Genomic DNA, 19764 nt, shown 5'->3' with positions numbered 1-19764 from the left:
AAATTAGCTGAAATGACCAAATCTAAGTCTGCTGGATCTTCTGAAAGGGGAAATAATGGCCTGGAGTTAATTATCGATGCTATTTGTCAGACTAGGGTGCGAAGCTTCTTGAAGTTGAGAACACGAGAGCCAGCAGCACCATAAAAATGATGCTTCGCTGTCTTCACTGCATCCTCCCAAAACTTGTGCACTGAGTCAATATAATTGCAACTGATAAATAGACGCTTGAGGTCCAGAAGGTCGTTCTTGGCGCCGACAAAGTTGGTAGCGTTAGCTACTGGACTTGACTGGAGCTTTACTTCGTACATATGGCTTATAGAAAAATAGTCAACAATAGCGAACGCCATAGATTTCAAAGGGTCTACAAGCAGTCAAACGTTCTTAGGGAGGATCAGCCATTATATTCTCTGCTAATCAAGGCTTGGCACGAAAGCATCTCACACATTTCCCAACCACCTTGGATACGGTCTTCCTTCCACCAATCGGCTAATACTGAAAACGAATATGGGCCAGAAGTGCCGGTGGACCAGCGTGTAAGTCCCGATTGTGAAACCTTGATGAATGATGATAAATGAATCTGTGATGGGATGTTGCCGCGGGTGAACTATTGGATGGCGAACTTCGAAATCCAGCGAAGAGTTTTCTAAGCGCCCACCAAATCTTAGAATGCCGAACTTAAGTGATGCGATTCAACTGGATGGCTTATCAACACTTCTCGGTTTATAAGTTGATTTAATGCAGGTGTGCTCTCTGGATGAGCCTCAGTAAGAAATAGGTCCCAGCTTGTATGTCACGCACTGTTAGTCCAGGAAGCCTGCTGCTGTGTATGAACGTATTTGCAAGTGGCAGGTATATCAACGAAGGGAGATGATGCAACAAGGGCCTTCTTTCTTAGTTCCAGCTCTGGCCTTTCTGGAGCAGGCCAGTCCAAATGATTTCCATATAGAAACTCTGGGCCGTCGAACCACAGTGACGATTGACTTAATTCAGTGTGTGTAAATTCTCTCGGCAGTGGACCTGCCGGATTGAGTGAAGTGGGAACGTATCGGCATTCCATGCCATTAGTTAGCTCTAGAACTGCTATAACACGATTAGCTACAAACACATTGAGCTTTCAGGGCTCGATCTTTATCCAGGAAATGCATACAGAAGAATCCGACCAGCAATAGAATTTTAAATCAAAGAGTTAAATAATAAGACGGCGCCACAGAGCTCTAGCTTTGGAACTGTGATTGTTTTTAAAAAAGCTTCTCGCGATTTGGAACACAACAGCTGACAACTGGCTGATGATCGTCGGAAAATGACGTAGACTTAGGCCCCACACGCTTCGATGGCGTGACAAAAATCGTGAACTTCTAACTCTGCTGCAGGAATTGACATGAGACGAGGAAATTAAAGAAACTGTGCTTTCTCAAAATTGCAGCAAAAATCATGCCCTGCTGTTCCTAGTTCCTAGTTCCCTGTTCCTAGTGATAATGGCAGGCTCTCGTCCTAATCAAGCTTCTCCTTCCAAATCTGCTGCAAGAAAATTATAGCTCTATAAGTCCAGGCAGGTCATACAAGCGAGTTATAGTCGAAATAATTGATATTTTAGATGGTTTGGATCTCTGCTGAGTAAATGAGAAAGAAAACAGCAACTGATCCGACGCTGAGTCCCAAGCGAGTCCAACAGTTTTGGTGATGTCGCTCCCATCATCAAACTTTAGAAAAGATTCCGTCCTCTTCGGGTATCCCTTCCAGTATAGCAGTATTATTTGAGAAACACTTTCGCAACTTCAAGCCTCACTTGCCAGGATTGCAGCCGTCGGATTAAGAATTGAGTCATCCCTTGAAATGAGGTCTTCAACGTAGAAGTCACGCCGCAGAATACGAGATCCAATTGGAAAATTAATTTCTTCATCCATAGACAGCTGATGCATAGCACAGACAGAGAGGAATAAGGCTGGCTTTGTTCCATATGTAACTTTATCTTGTGGACCAGCCTTCAATAGTTAATTTAATAAATATCCTGAGGTAGCTGCTGAGCCGTCGAAAATAACTCGCAACTTTGTCGTTGAACTGTTTTCTTTAAAGACACTGTGATAAGGGAGAACACATTGGGTAAGTCCTATGGATTCTGGAGCGACAAGCGAAATATGAGCGAAGATCCAAGAGCCAAGTATTATTTTAAAAAATTTGAATATTGAATCCTCAGGTCTGGACGATTTTGTAGTTTGCGTTCCACGGTCAGGAGCCGACGAAAGGCTTCGCTTGAAGGGTAATCGATGGCAATCCCATAATTTCCTAACAAGCTTCTATGTCCCAAAATAGTCGAACCAATTCTTTAGCACGGTTTTCAGAAATTGACTCAAGTTTGCCCGCTGTATGCTTCACAATCAACATGGAAGCACCCATACGCAGTCCGCTTCTAGAAACTATCCAACCAAGCCGCGTTTTCCGAAGACATGGTAGCCCTGGGAGAAGCTTTTTCTGCCCGACGCTGAGGGGCTCGTAAAACAGGCTAAAGAAAGCGGATCTTCAAGTTTTATGTTAGCGGAAATTTTCCAATTCGTAGTGTTGATAGTAAAGTTCGGTTGACTATTACTTATGTTAGGTGCTACCAGAGCTGTGAGGCATGTTGAGTATTTAGAGACTTGAGACTGTATCGTGATAGTGATCGTATTTACTTCTGTGACATAACGAGATTCTCCTATACTAGAGACAACGCCTGAGGACTTGTGCTAATTTAACTGAAGCTGTTCAGCAAGGCGCGACGTTATAAGATGAAAATGAGAACCGAAATTGAAAAAAGCACGACAAAGTATCAAAGTGCTGGAGCGAATTTTAACCTGTGCCTGAAAAAACAAACGACCTGAAATTCAGGTTCTCTCCTGACAAGAGACATCCCTGAAAATTGTATTACAGCGCTAGATCTTTATTAAAGGCATCTCCCATAATAAAAAATCACTTTGTAATGTCTCTGGGTGCGCTGGAAACTGTTTCAGCAAAGAAGCGCACGTAAAAGTTGGGTCGGATTCCCCTTCAATTGGCGCTAAATCTTTCTGTGAAATTTCGTGGCTGTCGGTCTAATCTATTAAGCATCCTTTTTCCGGAAGGAAAAGTTCTGGCACTCTAGTAAAGGCTAGGGTTTCGAGCCTCTGAAAATATTAATTGCCAAAGAGATTTCTAAAGACTGCTGGTTGCCTTTCTGACAGGCCACCACAAAGTCAAATATTATCTCCACAAAATGCGCCTTTGCCCCGGCGGAGTTTTCAGGCTCAGCTAGGCGGGAGACTAAATAACTATACAAATTTCCTTTAAATGTCCACTCATTATTTGGAAAAAGACAAAGAATTTGGTCTAAGAGCTTGTTTCCTTAGCTCAGCCTTTCTACAGCCTGTACTGCTCCCTTCATTAGGGAGGTCAAGCTCCTCTTTCTTACATAGATATCCCCTAGCATAAACGGCCGTTTTGATCGCACTGTCTTGCGTGAAACTTCCTTTGATGACAAGGGTAGATGAAAGCAAAATTGATAATGATTTGAATGAGAGCAAGCAAATGTGTATCAATGAGCCAGTGTGGACTTCGCAGGAAGAGTGCCATTTTTCAAAGCCACAGATTAAGGTTAAGACTTTGCCTTTAGAGAACAGGAATCGTATTAAGTAAGTTACCCTAACCTAAGTCTGCTATCGACGATCCATTTGTGAAGATGGAATATTGCGGCGATCTTTTTAATGGATAGATGTAGTGTAATCTCTCCCAGGATTGATTCAATGGCTAGGGCTTACTACTTATTTTAACTTGCTTGGCAAGCGCTATTGTCCACTATTATGGCTGCCGCGGATACAATGTTTGTTGTATTCTTGGACTTTCTAGTGTTATATGATTCTTATATATTGCAAAATCCTATCATCATAACAATATTGTATTGTATAGTTTCCTTAGTTTCTCCTTCCAATGGGCGAAAAATATGTTTTTGTATGAAAAACTTTTTTATTTATTAATATATTTACTACATCAGTTTCAGTAAGTAATATGCATAAGTCTTAAAACTCAAATCTTAACAAAATCGCACTTTTATATAATATAGCTCTATAGAAAAAATCGTTTTTTATTTTATCCAAGATATTTATATAATTTACGAGCTTCACTATTCTTAAAGATCTTCAAAGCTATAAGAAACAAGTAAGAGGTTCTAGACTGGAGCTCCCGACTAGGGAATACCCTGAACCGTCTTATTCCAGCACCAAATAAATTAAAAAACAAAAGTTCCCTTGGCAGGGCTCGAACTCGCGACAGACCGCACCACTGGCTATGCCTCTACTCAGCAGCCACACTAATAATTTAGTATTTATGGTAAAAAAATGAACTAAAATAGCATTACAGAAAAAAGTCGCAATTACCATGCTGATAGAATGCGAAGAAGACGCTCATGAATGTGTGTGTATACATGTATACAGAAGTTCTTAAAGCTCCTGCCCCATCCAATTGCGTAGTTTCATATAACTTTGTTTTTTTCTTAACCGATCTTTATGAAATTTTCCACAGTATACCTTATTGTACCATAAAGTGTTTGTGTATTCTGAAAAAGTCAATTGCATTTAAATTGTGGCTTAAATTGGCTGGCAATACAAGTTGGGTTATAAGCTTGATTTATAGCTCTGAAGTGGTAGCGGGGAGGTGGCGATAGGTATAAAATGAAACATACTGGACATATATAATATTCTAGAAGCAACATATCATGTTTAGTGACTCTAGCCCTTATTATTGACCCAATTTGCTCAAAAAAGAGGATGTTGATTTCGATTTTTATCGATTTCTTGGAAACGGAGTAAGTTATCGATTATCGGAAATAAACTCGATCTGCGCAGGCACTAGGAGCACCTACATCTAAAATTTTTCTAGCTCTAATAGGTTCTGAGATCCTTGCGGTCATACATACGGACGAACGGATATACGGACGGACAGACAGACGGACATAGCTAGTTGGACTCGGCTATTGATGCTGATCAAGAATATATATACTTTATGGGTTCGGGGATGCTTCCTTCTGCTTGTTACAATGGGTTCAGGGCATAAAAACTCTGACTTTTTCATTGCTTTTGATTTAGTTTTTGAATCCCTTTGATTTCGTAAACAGTCTTCTTTTATCCGTCTGTGTTTTGGTGTTTGTGTGTCTTGTATTACTTTGCTGGTCGTCTGCTTAATAGTAAGGTGTTAGAGGTACGATGATTTAATGTTGTTCGTGCTTATTTAGTCTCTTTTTGTTTGAGCTTGTTTTGTTAATTTGTTACATTTTTTTCTTTTATTCTTGTACTTACTATCAATCAAAACCCCGTTATAGCGTGCACCTCCATTACCTAAGGTAACTACTCTGATCATCTTAGCTCTTACGTTACAGCTTGGGATCTGTGTTCACCAATCAGTCGGTCAAACAGTTTTATACACATAAATTTCGTTTATGTTTCTTGTCGTTTAGGGTGTAGGCTTTGCGAATATTTATTATATCGTTGATTTTTGGTTTCGTGGTTTGTCGCGCTATAATTGGTTTTATGATGTTAAAATAGTAAATGTAAGCTGTTAAGCTTCTTTATAATCTGGAAACATTGTCTCAGCATAGTACTAATTCTGTAATTAAATACTTGTTCAAATTTGTAATCATGCACGAAGTTTCTATTAAACGTTAAACCGAACCACTACGTGTGTTTTCTCTATGTGCATCTCAGGCACACTAGAAATATCCCAACATTGGTTATGGGCCATGGTTCCGTTGTTTCGGTCAAATAAGTACACAAAGTGTCTACGTTTTTTTTAAATCATTGTTTTCTTAAATTTTGAAACGTTTATTTCGCGCGAAATGAACGTGGTGAAATAGTCATAATTAACATGTCGCATCAAATAGAAAAACTTGGTGTGCACATTTATGATGTTTGGCATATGGCCATGATAAGTGTCTTGATGATGGCGGACCCATGGAATGTTGTGTGTGAAATATGTATAAAGCCAAAAGGAAAAATTGCATACATAATCTTAAATCTGAAGCCAAAACAGTTAATGCACATCAAGTCATGCCCAACATCTGCAGCCATATGGAACAAATTAAACGATATTCATTTGTCAGTAAAACCGATTAAAAAGGTCCAATTATGACAAAAATTAATTTCAATATGGAGCAGGGTGACGACGAAGTCGCATTTGTTAATTCACTTGTTGAGACAATTGAAAAGTTGGCAGAATTTGACATCCAATTTTTGCTTGATTGCATGTATTGCAATTTGTTTCTACTTGTATATTTTCAACTTTCATACCACGCACCACTTGCTTGTCATTAAGCAATTTCAAATCCTTAAAATTCAGGTGGCCAAATCTATTGAGCCATTTTGTGGAAGATGAATCAGAACTATTTAGCATATGAACGTGATCAAGACTATGTTTGTACAAATTAACCGAAAAAGGGTAGTTACGTTATAAATGATTTATTTCTGGCTGACCCGTGAGGGTCTCTTAGCCTATCCCTCGAAGCTCTGGGTTGTCGGCAGAACCTCCGGTATCTCGCTGAGTCAGTGCCTCGTGACCGACCATCGTTGGTCACTCAGCGCGCGCATGCGAGGGTATCGGTTATCGTGTCCCGTTCAGCAGCCAGAATTTGCTGACCGTTGCAACACGGGCAGCAACTACTTTTTTGCGCGTGTTAGCTCCTCCCTCGGATAAGTGGCACCGTCCTCGGTGCTCCTTGGAAGAGCTTCAGGGTCCAGGGTGTTCTCCAGGGTGGACCAAACTTATTCAGATAGCTACGCAACAAGCAAGAAAGATGACCACCACGGTGTGCCACGGCACAGCTGCTCATGATGGGTTTTGATAATATTTCGTCTTTCAAGTCGCTAATGTGCTGTAGATTCCTGATGCTCAGCTAGTGACATTCCCGAGACGACTGGGCTCTTCTGCAAGACGCCTTTGTGGTTGATGAACCGACTTCTGTTCAGAGAGATGTAATCTGCGAAAGTCAGACGATAGGTTCCGGAGATTAGTTGGTTGTCCCCGTTGGAGGATACGGCGTCCATGGTTGCGTCGTTTATGATGATAACACCTTCGTCGACCACCGTAATGGGATCCAGGTGTCCCGTGCGGGTATTGCATGTAGCGGCGGTTCCAGATACAGTTGTGCACAAGATTCTGCCTTAAGCTTCTTGCAGAAGGTATTGCTGGCTGCATCTCTGCGGCTTCCCACGGTGAAGGTGTGCGTACTGCAGTCAGCGACCATGTTACCATCTTCAAAATCTAAAACTATTTTATTACTTTGTACAGGATAAACAATGATTTTCTTACAAACTAGTTGAGGGATTGGGATCTTAATTAGGAAGTGCAAAATGTCATTATTTTAGAAAGCCTTAATAGTCCTTAATTATAATGTAATAATAATCCTTAACAATCCTAGATACTTCTTAAATGCTAGGTTCACTAACGTTTGTGAGATGTTCATTCATGGCATCTCGGATGTCGCCGCTGTTCAGGATAGTTAGGCTGATGAGGTCTATTTTGGCTAAAGTTAAAGTTAAAAGTAATTTCTCTAAATCCGAAATTATTATCCTGTTCTCTGCCAGTATAGTCTCGTTTAGGTGTTCGGTTGACTGTTTCGTCCGTCTTGTGGATAGAGTTAAGTGCGTCCGTGATTGAATTTAGTCGTTCTTGAATATTTTTATTTATTTGTACGTGCCTGTTTTCTGTTTCTAATTACTGTCCTTGCTTGAATCTAACATGTTGCCAATCGTCGAAGTCCGGTGTCCCTGCACCCACCTTTAGGGCGGTGACTAGCAAATTTATGCTTTGTGCTTGCCTATTGTGAACTCTTAGCGTAGCTACCAATGTGTTCCTTAGTGAATACGTCCAGTACGCATTTCGTCCTGTCTGCGTAATCCTCATAGGAGGATACGTTTTTGGTCCTAAGTATCTGAATCTGTTCGAAATCGTCACGTCTCCGTCAACTATGGGTATGTGTCTTGTGTGTGAGTAGTCCGTATATTTTGTCGTGGAGGTCACATAAGTCAGGGTTATCCTTATAAGTATTATCCTAAGTCCTAACCTAAAATGTGTTAAAGTTCTTATTATTTTGGATGCTAAAGGTGTTCTTAGGGATTCTATTTTATCTAACGGAGATTGTCTTTATGGACTACCCTCCCCTTGATAAGGACAGTCGTCCCGAGGTCTGCCTCTGCAATTTCCTCAGAACATAAGGGTGTTAGCTCATTTCCTAGCCGCTTGTGTTGTTTTAACCATACCTTGTCGTTTGCTTGGTAGGTTTTATATGTGTATTGTACGATTGTGCTTTATTGTGGCCATAGGTACCAGTTCCACCGTGTTGTCGATTTGTTTAACGATATTTATACAACGAGCTATTTCAGTGAGGGTGCTATGGAAAATTTCAACGTGCCTATTTGACGAACTGTGCAGTGAGGCTGCATTTGCGATGTGGATATTAAAGTTGTTCAATAAAATGGAATTGATTGTTTCGGAGTTCAGCGATTTCTCGATATCGCAGTAGATTGTCGGAATTTTTGGGTAAAGGTTGATCAGTTGCAGTATTGGATTTTTTATATCCAGTATTGTTTGCGACTCTATCGGTTGTACTATGGCGAGTTTCGAGAATTTATCGACACAGGTGAGGAAGGACCTGTTAAAAATACGTCGACGTGGAGTATTTCTCCAGCGTAGGTTGGGACAGGTGTCTGACCGAGGGCTTGCTTGATCGGCCATCTTTGAAAAGAAATAGTCTCTTAAGACTTGTTTCACGTTTTCTTGGGCTGCGCGATGAGCGCGGTTATGTTCAGTTATCATTGTCTCCCTCTGTTCTGAGGGGTCGGTAATGTCAGTGACAAGGAATTTGCAGTGTTTTAATGTTGTCGAAGGGAATGTTTCGACTAAGTAGTTTGTATTGGATGAATGCCAATATCGGTCGCTCGCAACGGATTGCGTTAACTACATCGACCCTTCCTGCGTCCAACAAAGTTTTCCATAGCGTGTCGCGTTCGCATAATCTAATTTTTTCTTTAAAAAAAAAAATAAAATAAACAGTTAACTGGCTTATCAATTGTTTCTGTTGTGTAAGTGAATGATTCCTAACTGTGACAGGTGGCAACGTCCGAGTCCGGGCTATCTTCTACCGTGTTTATTAGCTGGCGTGACAGGGCATCCGCCACAACGTTTTCTTTTCCCGATTTGTAAATTAGATTTTTTCATCGATAAACGCTTTCCAGCGTTTTATATTAGCGTTAGGATTCTTATCGGAGACCGCGAATGTAAGTGGTTGGTGGTCTGTGAAGATATTTGCTAACCCCATAAAGATAGCTTCTAAGCTTTTTTAGTGACCCGACGATGGCTTGCAGCTCCCTCTAGTTTGTCTGAAAGTTTTTCTTGTTGTCGTGCAACGTGCGTGAAATCATCGAAGCCAGGATACTTTTTAGCTTTGAAAAGGTTTGTAATGGGTTCTGGCTTAGTTTGATTTCCACTTTTCGTGAGTGGTTTTTACTGATGGGGAATTGGGGGCCTGGCGATTTTGGCGTAATCTTTAATAAAACAGCGATAGTAACTCGTAAGGCCTGGGGGCTGGGAAATTTGAAATCGTTTTGCACCTTTTCAGGTGAGGTTTTTAAATCATCCCTGGATACGATGAATCCCAAATATTCTACGCTTTCTTTAAAAAACTTGGACTTGTCTTGGGAGATTCGCATACCTGCATCATAAAGACTTTTAAGGACCTAATCGATGTCCTTAATATGGCCTTCTTTTGTTTCTGAGAAGATAATTACGTCGTCTACATAAACGTAGCACGATTTGTTTGTGACGGATCTATTCATAAATATATAGATATAAAACACAAATATATTGAACAGTAACTTGAGTATTGACTTTTAGCTATCATTCCAACGATCGATTTCAGTTACATACATTTCAAAATATTAGTTATTGCATGATATTAATCTATCTAAAAATTTCGGTTGTAACAATCTTGGTAATTTCTGTTGCATATGTATCTACGACATACATATGTATTTATAAAACTATACCTCAAGACAAGTCGAGCTTGTCCGACTAAAGCAGTCTTATTTGCAGTCTAATTTGCATTATTAAATAGAATTTACATTTTTAGGTAAACCGAAAATAAGAAGACCGCTTAAGGATGTTGAGGTAAATGAAGGAAGTTCCCTAACCTTAGAAGTTGAAATATACAGCAATCCAGATGCCAATGTAAAATGGTAAATATACTAGCTTACTTATATAAATAATTATTCCTACATAAGATTTTTAAAATAATAGGTTTAAGAATGGGCATGAAATTCATGAAGATGCAAACATCAAAATCATAAGGGATTCCCAACGTATTGAAAATTATTACTTAACTTTAAATCTTGCTAAAGTTGAAGACTCTGGCACATACGAAGTGAAGGCATCAAATTTCATTGGAGAGACAACATCAAGTTGCAAGGTTATAGTTTTGAGTAAGTATATTTGTATTTCATGAAATTTATATATAATGCAGGCTTTTTGTTATTTTCTCGTATATTTCAAAGCGATAATATGTATTGAATTGTCTCGTTTTCCCTCGCCTTATTTGTAATTTCTCTACAATTGGAGGACCGCTCTTTTACGTAAAAGTCTTATCTTAATTGCTTTGTATAGGCTAGATATTATTTCCAAAAATTCAGTACTAGGTTTGGTATATCATTTCTGATACCAAATTTAATTCTTGCATACTTCACTTCTGCTCTTTTTAAAGGTAGGTGTTTAAGTTATTTATATATATATATATGCTTATTGGCTAGATAATACCAAAGCATATGCTTCACACTCTTAAGTTTGTGCTGGGCTTATCCCTTCATGTGTACTGTACATCCGGGCCTCCTTGTAACGCAGCTTGCTACAAGATCTTGCAAGTGAGTCAGGTTTGGCTGCATTCAGATGCTGTTTGGGCGACAAAAACAATTTGGATTTTGGCAATGGATTTGGCATGCCATCTATTGTGGTTATATGTCAACGAATCGATTTACTCGAATTGCGTAACCTTAAATTGGAATGCCCCAGAACTTGGTAATAAGATGGGTTGGATGATGTTCGGATGTAATACAATCTTAAATGACCTGGCCTATGACGCGCTAGTATAAAATTCGAAAAAAACATGGATCTGCGAGTGAACGGACGTCGAACCTCATCGACCCTAATGGGTATCCATGCTGGATAATTCCAGCAGGACAATAGCGGTAGGCAGGACCTTTGAATTTTTCTCCAACAATAGAGTGGTTACGAAAGCGACCTTGCGACAGCCCTCACGATGTTGAGTAAGATTGAGTTTAGTCTTTTTGCGGGCCTCCGACTAGAAAATGACCAAGACTCAAGGTGAGTGAAGTTGAGGCATGCTGCGCTATTCGACAAGAAAGTATAAATTTCCAAGACATACCTGGAAAGGGAGGGAAACTGATGACCCCCGCTTCCGATAAACCACCCATTTGGGCGCTCCTGGCGGTATAAAACGCAGGGTGACCGTAAATTTAGGTCACCTGTCCCTATTGCCTCAAGCGGATTTGGACAGACGCAACTTTTAAAGTCGAACGGTCGAAGTTAAAAAAAATATTTGAATAAATTTGCGACCCAATAGCCCGCTAGATACGGAAAGGTTAGCACTTGTATTCATCTGCATACCCCTGACAGCATTTTATAAAGCAGCATACGTAGCTCAAGCGCGTGACACTCTATTGAAATCGGAACATTGTGTATGGATACCGTCAGAGGGCGAAATAGTTGTCATGTAAGACTACACTGTGCGCTTTTCCAATCTCGTATCTTTGCCTTTATCATCCCTATGCGATATCCGTTTTCGAAAATGGGATTGATTATATCCGAACACTTGCGGTGAATCGTTTGGTATGGCAGCTTATAAGAATGTCTCTTCCGTTCCAGAATAGAACGGGGCGAGTACTTAGTAGCTCAAATATTATTAAGAACCGTGCCTAACAACATTCTTTATGTGTAATTCTGGAGGGTGGCTTGTGGCTTTGAAGTGGTGGATCTTAACGCTGGACTGCGGTTATATTAGGATAGAAAAGTTGTTTCAGTGGTGAAGCGTGCCGGATCGTCCGTTGTAGGTGTAGCAATTATTGAGATTGATGCGCCATGGCAAAATAATTTCTGCATAGCTCCTTTGTTTTCATGTTAGCGGATCCATCATTGACAGTTAACTGAAGTAAGCGAGGTCATGCTCTCCCTGGATAATTTTCTTTGTGAAGAAGTCCTGGGTGTAACGGTCTTTGGCAACAATTTCTTTAGCTTAACCGATTATTATGGTAATTATGTAGTGCCTGAAAAGAGGTCGGGGAAGGTCAACCACCGCAGATAGAAACTCTATCTGCAAACCGAGAGACTGCAAACCCTGGCTATGGTAGCGAGTGGAGACACTTGGAGGGGTCCCTTTGGAATAAGCTACATACTAAATTTGTGTTGAGATTCACTTCGGTAATAAATGGTGTATTAATCCTTGATTTAAATTATCAATCGCGCAATTGCAGAGCCGATGTTATTAAGCATCTGTGCTCCCGATTGCATATAAATTAGAAGATTTAGGAGCAGATACCCACTGGTTACATAATTTCTTATAATGAAAGCTACTCCATAAAATTTCCGAAATTGTGCCACTGACAGTGCATCGGACAACGCCGCCTTTGCATGCTTAGTTATTGACTATCATGAAAATATCGAAATTCGCAGCCAGCTAAGTATTCCTTGGGCTCAAAAGAAAACACCCACTTGACCTCCCCCAAAGAGTCTAACTCTACACACTTCACTGCTCCCCTACACTAAACAGACACATAGATACACGCAATTCCTAATTGCCAACGTACACAGAAAACATTTAATTATTGCCCAGAAGGCGGGCAGATTTTAATTTAAAACGAGAAAGAAACGCTATCTTCGGCACGCCGAAGATCTAATACCCTTGCAGACCCAATTTTTTCATAATGCACATAGTGATTTGCCCGTATCTAAGAAGCACAGGGAAAATAGTTAATGCCGAGTTTGGTCAAGATATCTTGATAAACAAAATGTTTTTTCATATAACAACCTAATTTTCGACCGATCGTTCCTATGGCAGCTATATGATATAGTGGTCCGATCTTAATAGGATTTTGCATATATATGAGGAGCTTAGTAAAACTAATAAATGCCGAGTTTGTTCAAGATATCTTGATAAACAAAATGTTTTTTCATACAAAAACTTAATTTTCGACCGATCGTTCCTATAGCAGCTATATGATATAGTGGTCCGATCCAGCTGGTTTTCACATATGTGCTGCGCGCAACAGAAATATGGAGTTCTGCAAAGTTTCATTAGGATAGCTTTAAAAATGAGGGACTTGTTCGCATATAAACAGACAGACGGACAGACGGTCAGACGGATGTACGGACATGGCTATATCGACTCGGCTGTTGATGCTGATCAAGAATATGTATACCTTATGGGGTCGGAGATGTCTCCTTCTATGCGTTACAAATTCTCGACAATTTATAATACCCTCTGCAAGGGTATACAAATAATTATGTTAAAAAAAAACGAGAAAGATCTAATAACCTTGCAGACCCAACCTTTTTATAATGCTAATAGTGATTTGCCAGTATCTAAAAAGCACAGGGAAAATAGTTAATGCCGAGTTTGGTCAAGATATTTATTTTTTTTATTTATTTATTTATTTATTAATGGTCGACAGAACGAGTGTCTTCCTCATTATTCAATAGATTTTACAATAGATAATAGAATTATATGCTAAAAGCCAAGTTAAATAATACAATTTTCTAAATAGCATCACCGACCGATGGAGGTGTTTTACTTGCCAGTCCGGCCAGCTGTGCCCCTTTTTACAGCTAATTTTGTCAGTCACGCTATTAGAGCCTACATCTAAGCAGAAGATTGTAGGTAAGAAAAAAGTGTTCTCAAGTGAAATTAACAAGTAAGAGGTTCTAGTCGGGAGCTCCCGACTAGGGGATACCCTGAACCCTCTTCTTCCAACATCAAATGCATATATATATTCTATTTTAGAAGTTATATGTCAAGTTTAGTGACTCTAGCTCTTATTATTGACCAAAATTGCCCAAAAAACAGGATATCGATATCGATTTTTATCGATTGCTTGGAAACGGAGCAAGTTATCGATTATAGGAAAAATCTAAACCTACATCTAAAATTTCATGTCTCTAGCTCTTATAGGTTCTGAGATCCTTGCGTTCATACATACGGACGGACGGACATACAGACATGGCTAGATCGACTCGGCTATTGAAACTGATCAAGAATATATATACTTTATGGGATCGGAGATGCTTCCTTCTGCCTGTTACATACATTTGGCTTTCGCACAAATACAATATACCGTCATACCCATTTTAATGGGTTCAGGGTATACAAAAATTTTAATTTGTTATATTAGTAAAGAAAATACAATAAATAGGAAAAAATAAAGTAAGAAGATTGTTAATAAAGTAAAGCAATGTGAGTGTAAGATAAAAAGTGTTAAGTAGATAGGATAAAGAGAAAAGTAATGGGAAATCCCCGACCCGGTGGGAGAAAATTTGTTCAGCCTGTCCGGCAAGCTATGCCCCTGCTTATAGCTGGGAATGGTCAGCGACTTCCCGAAGGTATCCTGACATCAACGATTTTATTAGAGGTAGAGACAGTTCGGTAGAGAAAACTTGATGCAAAGCATTATAATTTTTACATAGCACGCGAAAAAGATTGTGCATAGCGTAGTCTGTTGTGCACGTAGATAGAAATAAGGGGCGATAATTTCTGGTTGGTCTAGCCGGAACAGAGAATTGAAGACGCCCTAGCAGAAAAGGAGAATCTATGTCGCCAATAATCAACTTATGTAGAAGGACAACACCGTTAACGACGGAAGGTTGAGAAAAAGCAGTCTGCTGGAGTAGGATCGCAACAGAAGGTTAGATTCCCAACTTAAGCCTCGTAAGGCAGAAGCAGAAATTGCTTCTGAACTGATTCAATACGATCCTGGCTATTGTTATACTGTGGTTACCAGATGCAAGAGCAGTATTTAAGGATAGGGCGAACAAGAGAGATGTACAGAAGTTTTGTTATAAAAGGATCGTTAAACTCTTTAGACCATCGTTAAATGAATCCAAGTACACCTTTTGCCTCATTAACGATGGTATCTATGTGAAGATTGAAACAGAGTTTAGAATCATAAATAACGCCTAGATCCTTAACTGTTAGTAGACGTTGCAAAGGGATATTGTCGATTGTATAACTGACAATATAAGTTGTAGTACGATTAAATGTCATAAACATACACTTTGAACAATTTAGATGCAATTGATTGGCCGAACACCAATATTGCATAGTGTTCAAATCGTCTTGAAGACGAGAATGATATAGGGGATTAGTGTATGATAGAATAAGTTTCACGTCATCCGCATATATAAGTACACGGGCATGTGATATAACCGAGGGGAGATCATTTACAAAAAGAGTAAAGAGTGAAGGACCGGGATGACTACCTTGAGGAACGTGAATCGGTTTAGAGGTAGTCAGCCTCAGCATTACTCTTTGGGTCCTACCTTTTAAATAAGAATTAATCCAAAGCAAAAGGGACAGAGGGAAACCTATTCGGTCAAGTTTAAAAAGTAAAATGTCATGGTGCACAGAGTCAGATGCCTTATTGAAGTGTAAATGACATCAGTTTGCACTTTCGAAAGGAAAGCATCATATACCAAGGAAGTACACTCAAGCAGATTGGTCGTAGTTGACCGATTCTTTACGAATCCATGTTGAACAGGGGAAACAACTGATTTGCAGAAATGCTGCAAATTCGAAGTGATTATTTTTTCAAATAATTTAGGAATAGCGGACAGTTTTGCAATGCTCCTGTAATTTTGTATATCAGACTGCCCACCTTTCTTTTGAAGAGGAATGATATAAGATTCTTCCAAAGAGATGGAAAGACAGAAGTTTCAAGGGATAGATTAAAAAGCTTTAGCAATGGATAAAGAAGGGAAGAACTACACTCCTTGAGTAGACAACTAGGAATATTGTCCGGCCCAGGAGAGTAAGAAGACTTTATAGAGTTTATAGCTAATTGGAGAGAGCAGTGTGAAATAATGGGAGGAGGTATAGAACTAGCGGAAGAAATAGTATAAGGGTAAGAATTAGTATTGGGACAGACTGAAGAGTAAGTTGATTGGAAAAAATTAACAAAGAGATTAGCAGAATCAGTGTCAGTGCTAGCTTTATCTATCCCGAGAGAAAAAGAAGATGGCAAATTTGAAGAGTAAGTCTTCAAGTTTATAAAATTATAAAACTGTCTCGGATTTTGGGCAAATTGCCTTTTACAACGAGTTAGATAATTCTCAAGCCAAGTCTGTACACAAACCAGACTTTTTAAACTTCTTAAAATATTTAGATTTTACATTTTTTAGATGTGATAATCTGGGAGTAAACCAGGGTTGTTTGGAAAAAGTAGTCGAAAGAATTGACTTAGAAATACACACATCTAAGAGGGAGTTTAGGGTGTTATAAAAAAAAATTAATGGCAGTATTCATATCAACCGAGTCATATAAGAAAGACCAATCGGTTGCATAAATAAGCTGATTCAGCAAAGAATAATTTCCTTTGCGAAAGCAACATCGGGGCTTATTGGCTGATGAGCACGAAATGAAAGGATTACAATTAAGCATTGCAATCTCTAAAGTAGGATGATAGACATCCTCAGGAAGAGATAAAGGAGGGGACCTAGACACATTAGAAATAAGGTAGTCGTTAACAAATACAAGGTCAAGTGTTCTAATCAAATGATTAGAAATTGAATTGATTTGAAACAACGAAAGATCAAGCATGCAGTCTATAAAATCGTGCTGTGCTGAGGGCACTAGATAATTTTTGGCAGTAAATAATGACCAAGAGATGTTGGGCAAATTAAAATCACCCAACACCATAAATAGGTCATTATCACGCACGTCTGAAGAAACTTCTTTAATACAAGTAATATGTTTCATATAAACTTGAATATCAGAAGAAGGTGGGACATAAGAGCATGTTACATAGACATTCCGTGTAGGAAAAGACACCTTAACTGAGACAATCTCAGCGTCAGTAGGCGTACTAAAACAGAAAAGTTCAGACTGGAGAGTGGCTTTAACGGCAATTAACACCCGACCACCTCGAGTCGGCCGATCATTTCTATACAAAATAAAGTTATTTGATAAAATCTCAAAATCAGATATGGTTGAGTTCAACCATGTTTCTGAAAATGCTATTATATCCGAATTGAAGGAAGTGCTGGCCATGAAAAGATTTTTAAGTTTTGAAATGAGACTTCTAACATTCTGATAATGAATAAAGATTTGGTCAGAAGATGAAGCTAGTTTTTTGGGGCAGAACTGGTACCCTGTATTGAAGGGACTGGAAGGGTGACAGGCTGGTTACGCTTTTTAGGCTTGAACTCGTGAACAATCATGTGTGGAGGCCAAAATTTGGGATCACAAATAATTGGGAACATATCATTTGAAACATTTATTTTGAATGATGATATTTCACGAGGGGTGGAGAAATTAAATTTGGTTATTGACACGCTAGCAGAAGATTTGCTAGCAATATAACTTGCCTACGAGGGGCAACTACCGTTAAAATAGGCGCTGATGGGGCTGTAGGGAATACAGGAGTTGGAGGAGCTAAAGAGGCACAATGATTGTTTTTAACAATCTGGGAAAGATTGCGCGCAGGTCTACCTTTGCGGCCAGGAGCTGATGGGGCTGAGGCAGTTTGATTAACTGGGACGGGATCAGGTACGGGCTCTACTGTGACTACTACAGGGGTTGAAACAGGGGTAATTGGACAGTCGCTTGGAGAAGGCGATAGGGACGACATTGGAGATACATCAACAAAAGTTGAGGCTCCAACCGGTGATTGGTTGGGGACTCGAATTCATAGTTGCCAAGCAACTCGAAACTCGAGTCAAAATTACTCGAGAGCTGCTTAGCCACACTTTTCAATTTTAAGAACTGATTTCTCACAGAATTATACATTCTGGAGAAATCAATTTGCTTGTCGATGCATTCTGAGCACGACCAACGCAAGCCACCGCAGCCCTTCTTGGCAATTGCAGCGATCTTGTCGCAATCACGCCCAGTGAGACCTGCACATTTAGCATGCATTATATTCTCACACAGCCAGCAATTAACAAATTGCGGCAGTGCAGAATCATCAGCCTGCTTGAACGTGCACGGTTTCTTACAGCACAACATAATTATTAAATGCGTATGCAAGTTGTGAGAGCGCAGAGCAAACGAAAACGGTGCACAAGATAGAGCAAGTAAACACTCAAAAAACAATTATTCGTACACAAACAAATTGTTTGGAGCGAAAAGCAATAGAAAAAATTTGCGGGCAAAGCACTATTAGCATTATGAAAAGGTTGGGTCTGCAAGGGTATTAGATCTTCGGCGTGCTGAAGATAGTCTTTCTTTCTCGTTTTTTTATAAATATGTTTATTGTATTAAACCAAAAATAACATACATTTTTATTACAACACTGTTGGCTTAGGTGATATTTCGCTAAGCCTGGTTGAGTCCTTAGGCATTACCGTGGACAAACGTCAAAGGCGTCTCCTTTTAATAAGGCTGTCAAGTAGGTAGTCGGGAGCTCTGGGGTGTCTCCTAAGTCGTGGTTGGAGGACGTCCTTAAAGCATCTCCTCTTGAGCCTGCTGACTGCACACCTCCTAGCGAGGTCTCTTGCTACCCGGTTGCAGCGTCGCTGCAAGTGTTCGTTGTATCGGTTGGCGAATGCTTCGACTTGGCTGTCTATAGTCTCCATTTTGTGGTCTCTGTGCAAGGTAGAGTTTCTGACGAACCAGTCAGCGCCGGTCATTCGGCGCAAGGCCAAGTTTTGGAGTGTTGAATCCGTCGTCTATTTGTCCGTTTGCAGCGGAGTGGCAATGGGCTTTTGGGGTGAGGCACTGTCTGAAAAGGCCGTCGATGTGCGAAGATAAGCCGTCCGAAAGGTAAGCCTCTCATCCAGTACAATTCCAAGATACTTGGCGGTTGTGCCAGGGTGAAGGAGGCTGCCATCTATCCAGACTGTTGGAGCCTTGCCACGCCTCAGTGTGAAGTTGACCGCCTGGCACTTCGAGGCATTGAGCTTGATGTTCCACCTGCGGCCCAGCTCTCAAGCAAGTGGATGTATTCCTGGGCCCCATCAGTGGATTCGTACTCATAGTGGGCGGAGTAAAATACTGCCACTTCATCGGCAAATGTGACCAAGTGTTTGCCTGGGGTGGTAAACTCATCCGGAGTGGGGATTTGTGCCGTGTAAAAATTATAGAGGAAGGGAAGAGATTGCTGTCCTGACCTTTACTTCGAACTTTCGCTCCATTACATAAGAGCGCAGAAGTAGAATGCAGGGGGCGGGGAGACTCATCTTGATTTTTTGGATCAATCCATCAGTCCAGATTCAGCCGAAGGCCTGCTTAACGTCTACAAAGACTCCATAGCAATAGTCTTTGTCATCGTAAGCCTTAAGAATATGGTTAATCACTCTGTGAACCTGTTCAATAGCACCATGCCCACCCCTGAATCCAAATTGGTGATCAGGAAGAAAGGCCATTTGATCCATAAGACTTGCAAGTCGGGCTACAATCAGTCTTTCCCAGACCTTCGATAAGGAAGGCAGGAGACTGATCGGCCGGAATGACTCAGGGTCATATTCCGGCTTGACCGACGTATGGATTATATGGAT

General features: G+C 40.1%; 1 protein-coding gene across 5 annotated transcripts in view; it reads left to right on the top strand.

Annotated features, from left to right (window-relative positions):
* Positions 1 to 19764, top strand: part of LOC115760482 (obscurin) — a 236881-nt gene that overhangs the window by 137351 nt on the left and 79766 nt on the right. For all 5 annotated transcript variants that reach the window (XM_030701819.1, XM_030701818.1, XM_030701821.1 and 2 more), the window contains 2 exons: positions 10124 to 10229; positions 10291 to 10472. In XM_030701819.1, the coding sequence (XP_030557679.1) occupies positions 10124 to 10229; positions 10291 to 10472 (288 nt within the window). The remainder of the gene's footprint in view (positions 1 to 10123; positions 10230 to 10290; positions 10473 to 19764) is intronic.

The sequence above is a fragment of the Drosophila novamexicana genome, unplaced genomic scaffold, assembly GCF_003285875.2.
Source record: "Drosophila novamexicana strain 15010-1031.04,08,12 unplaced genomic scaffold, DnovRS2.1 tig00000458-arrow-arrow-pilon, whole genome shotgun sequence".
In the NCBI taxonomy this organism is placed as follows: Eukaryota; Metazoa; Arthropoda; class Insecta; order Diptera; family Drosophilidae; genus Drosophila; species Drosophila novamexicana.
The sequence above is the reverse complement of the archived record's forward strand: the minus strand, read 5'-3'. Positions and strand labels throughout refer to the sequence as shown.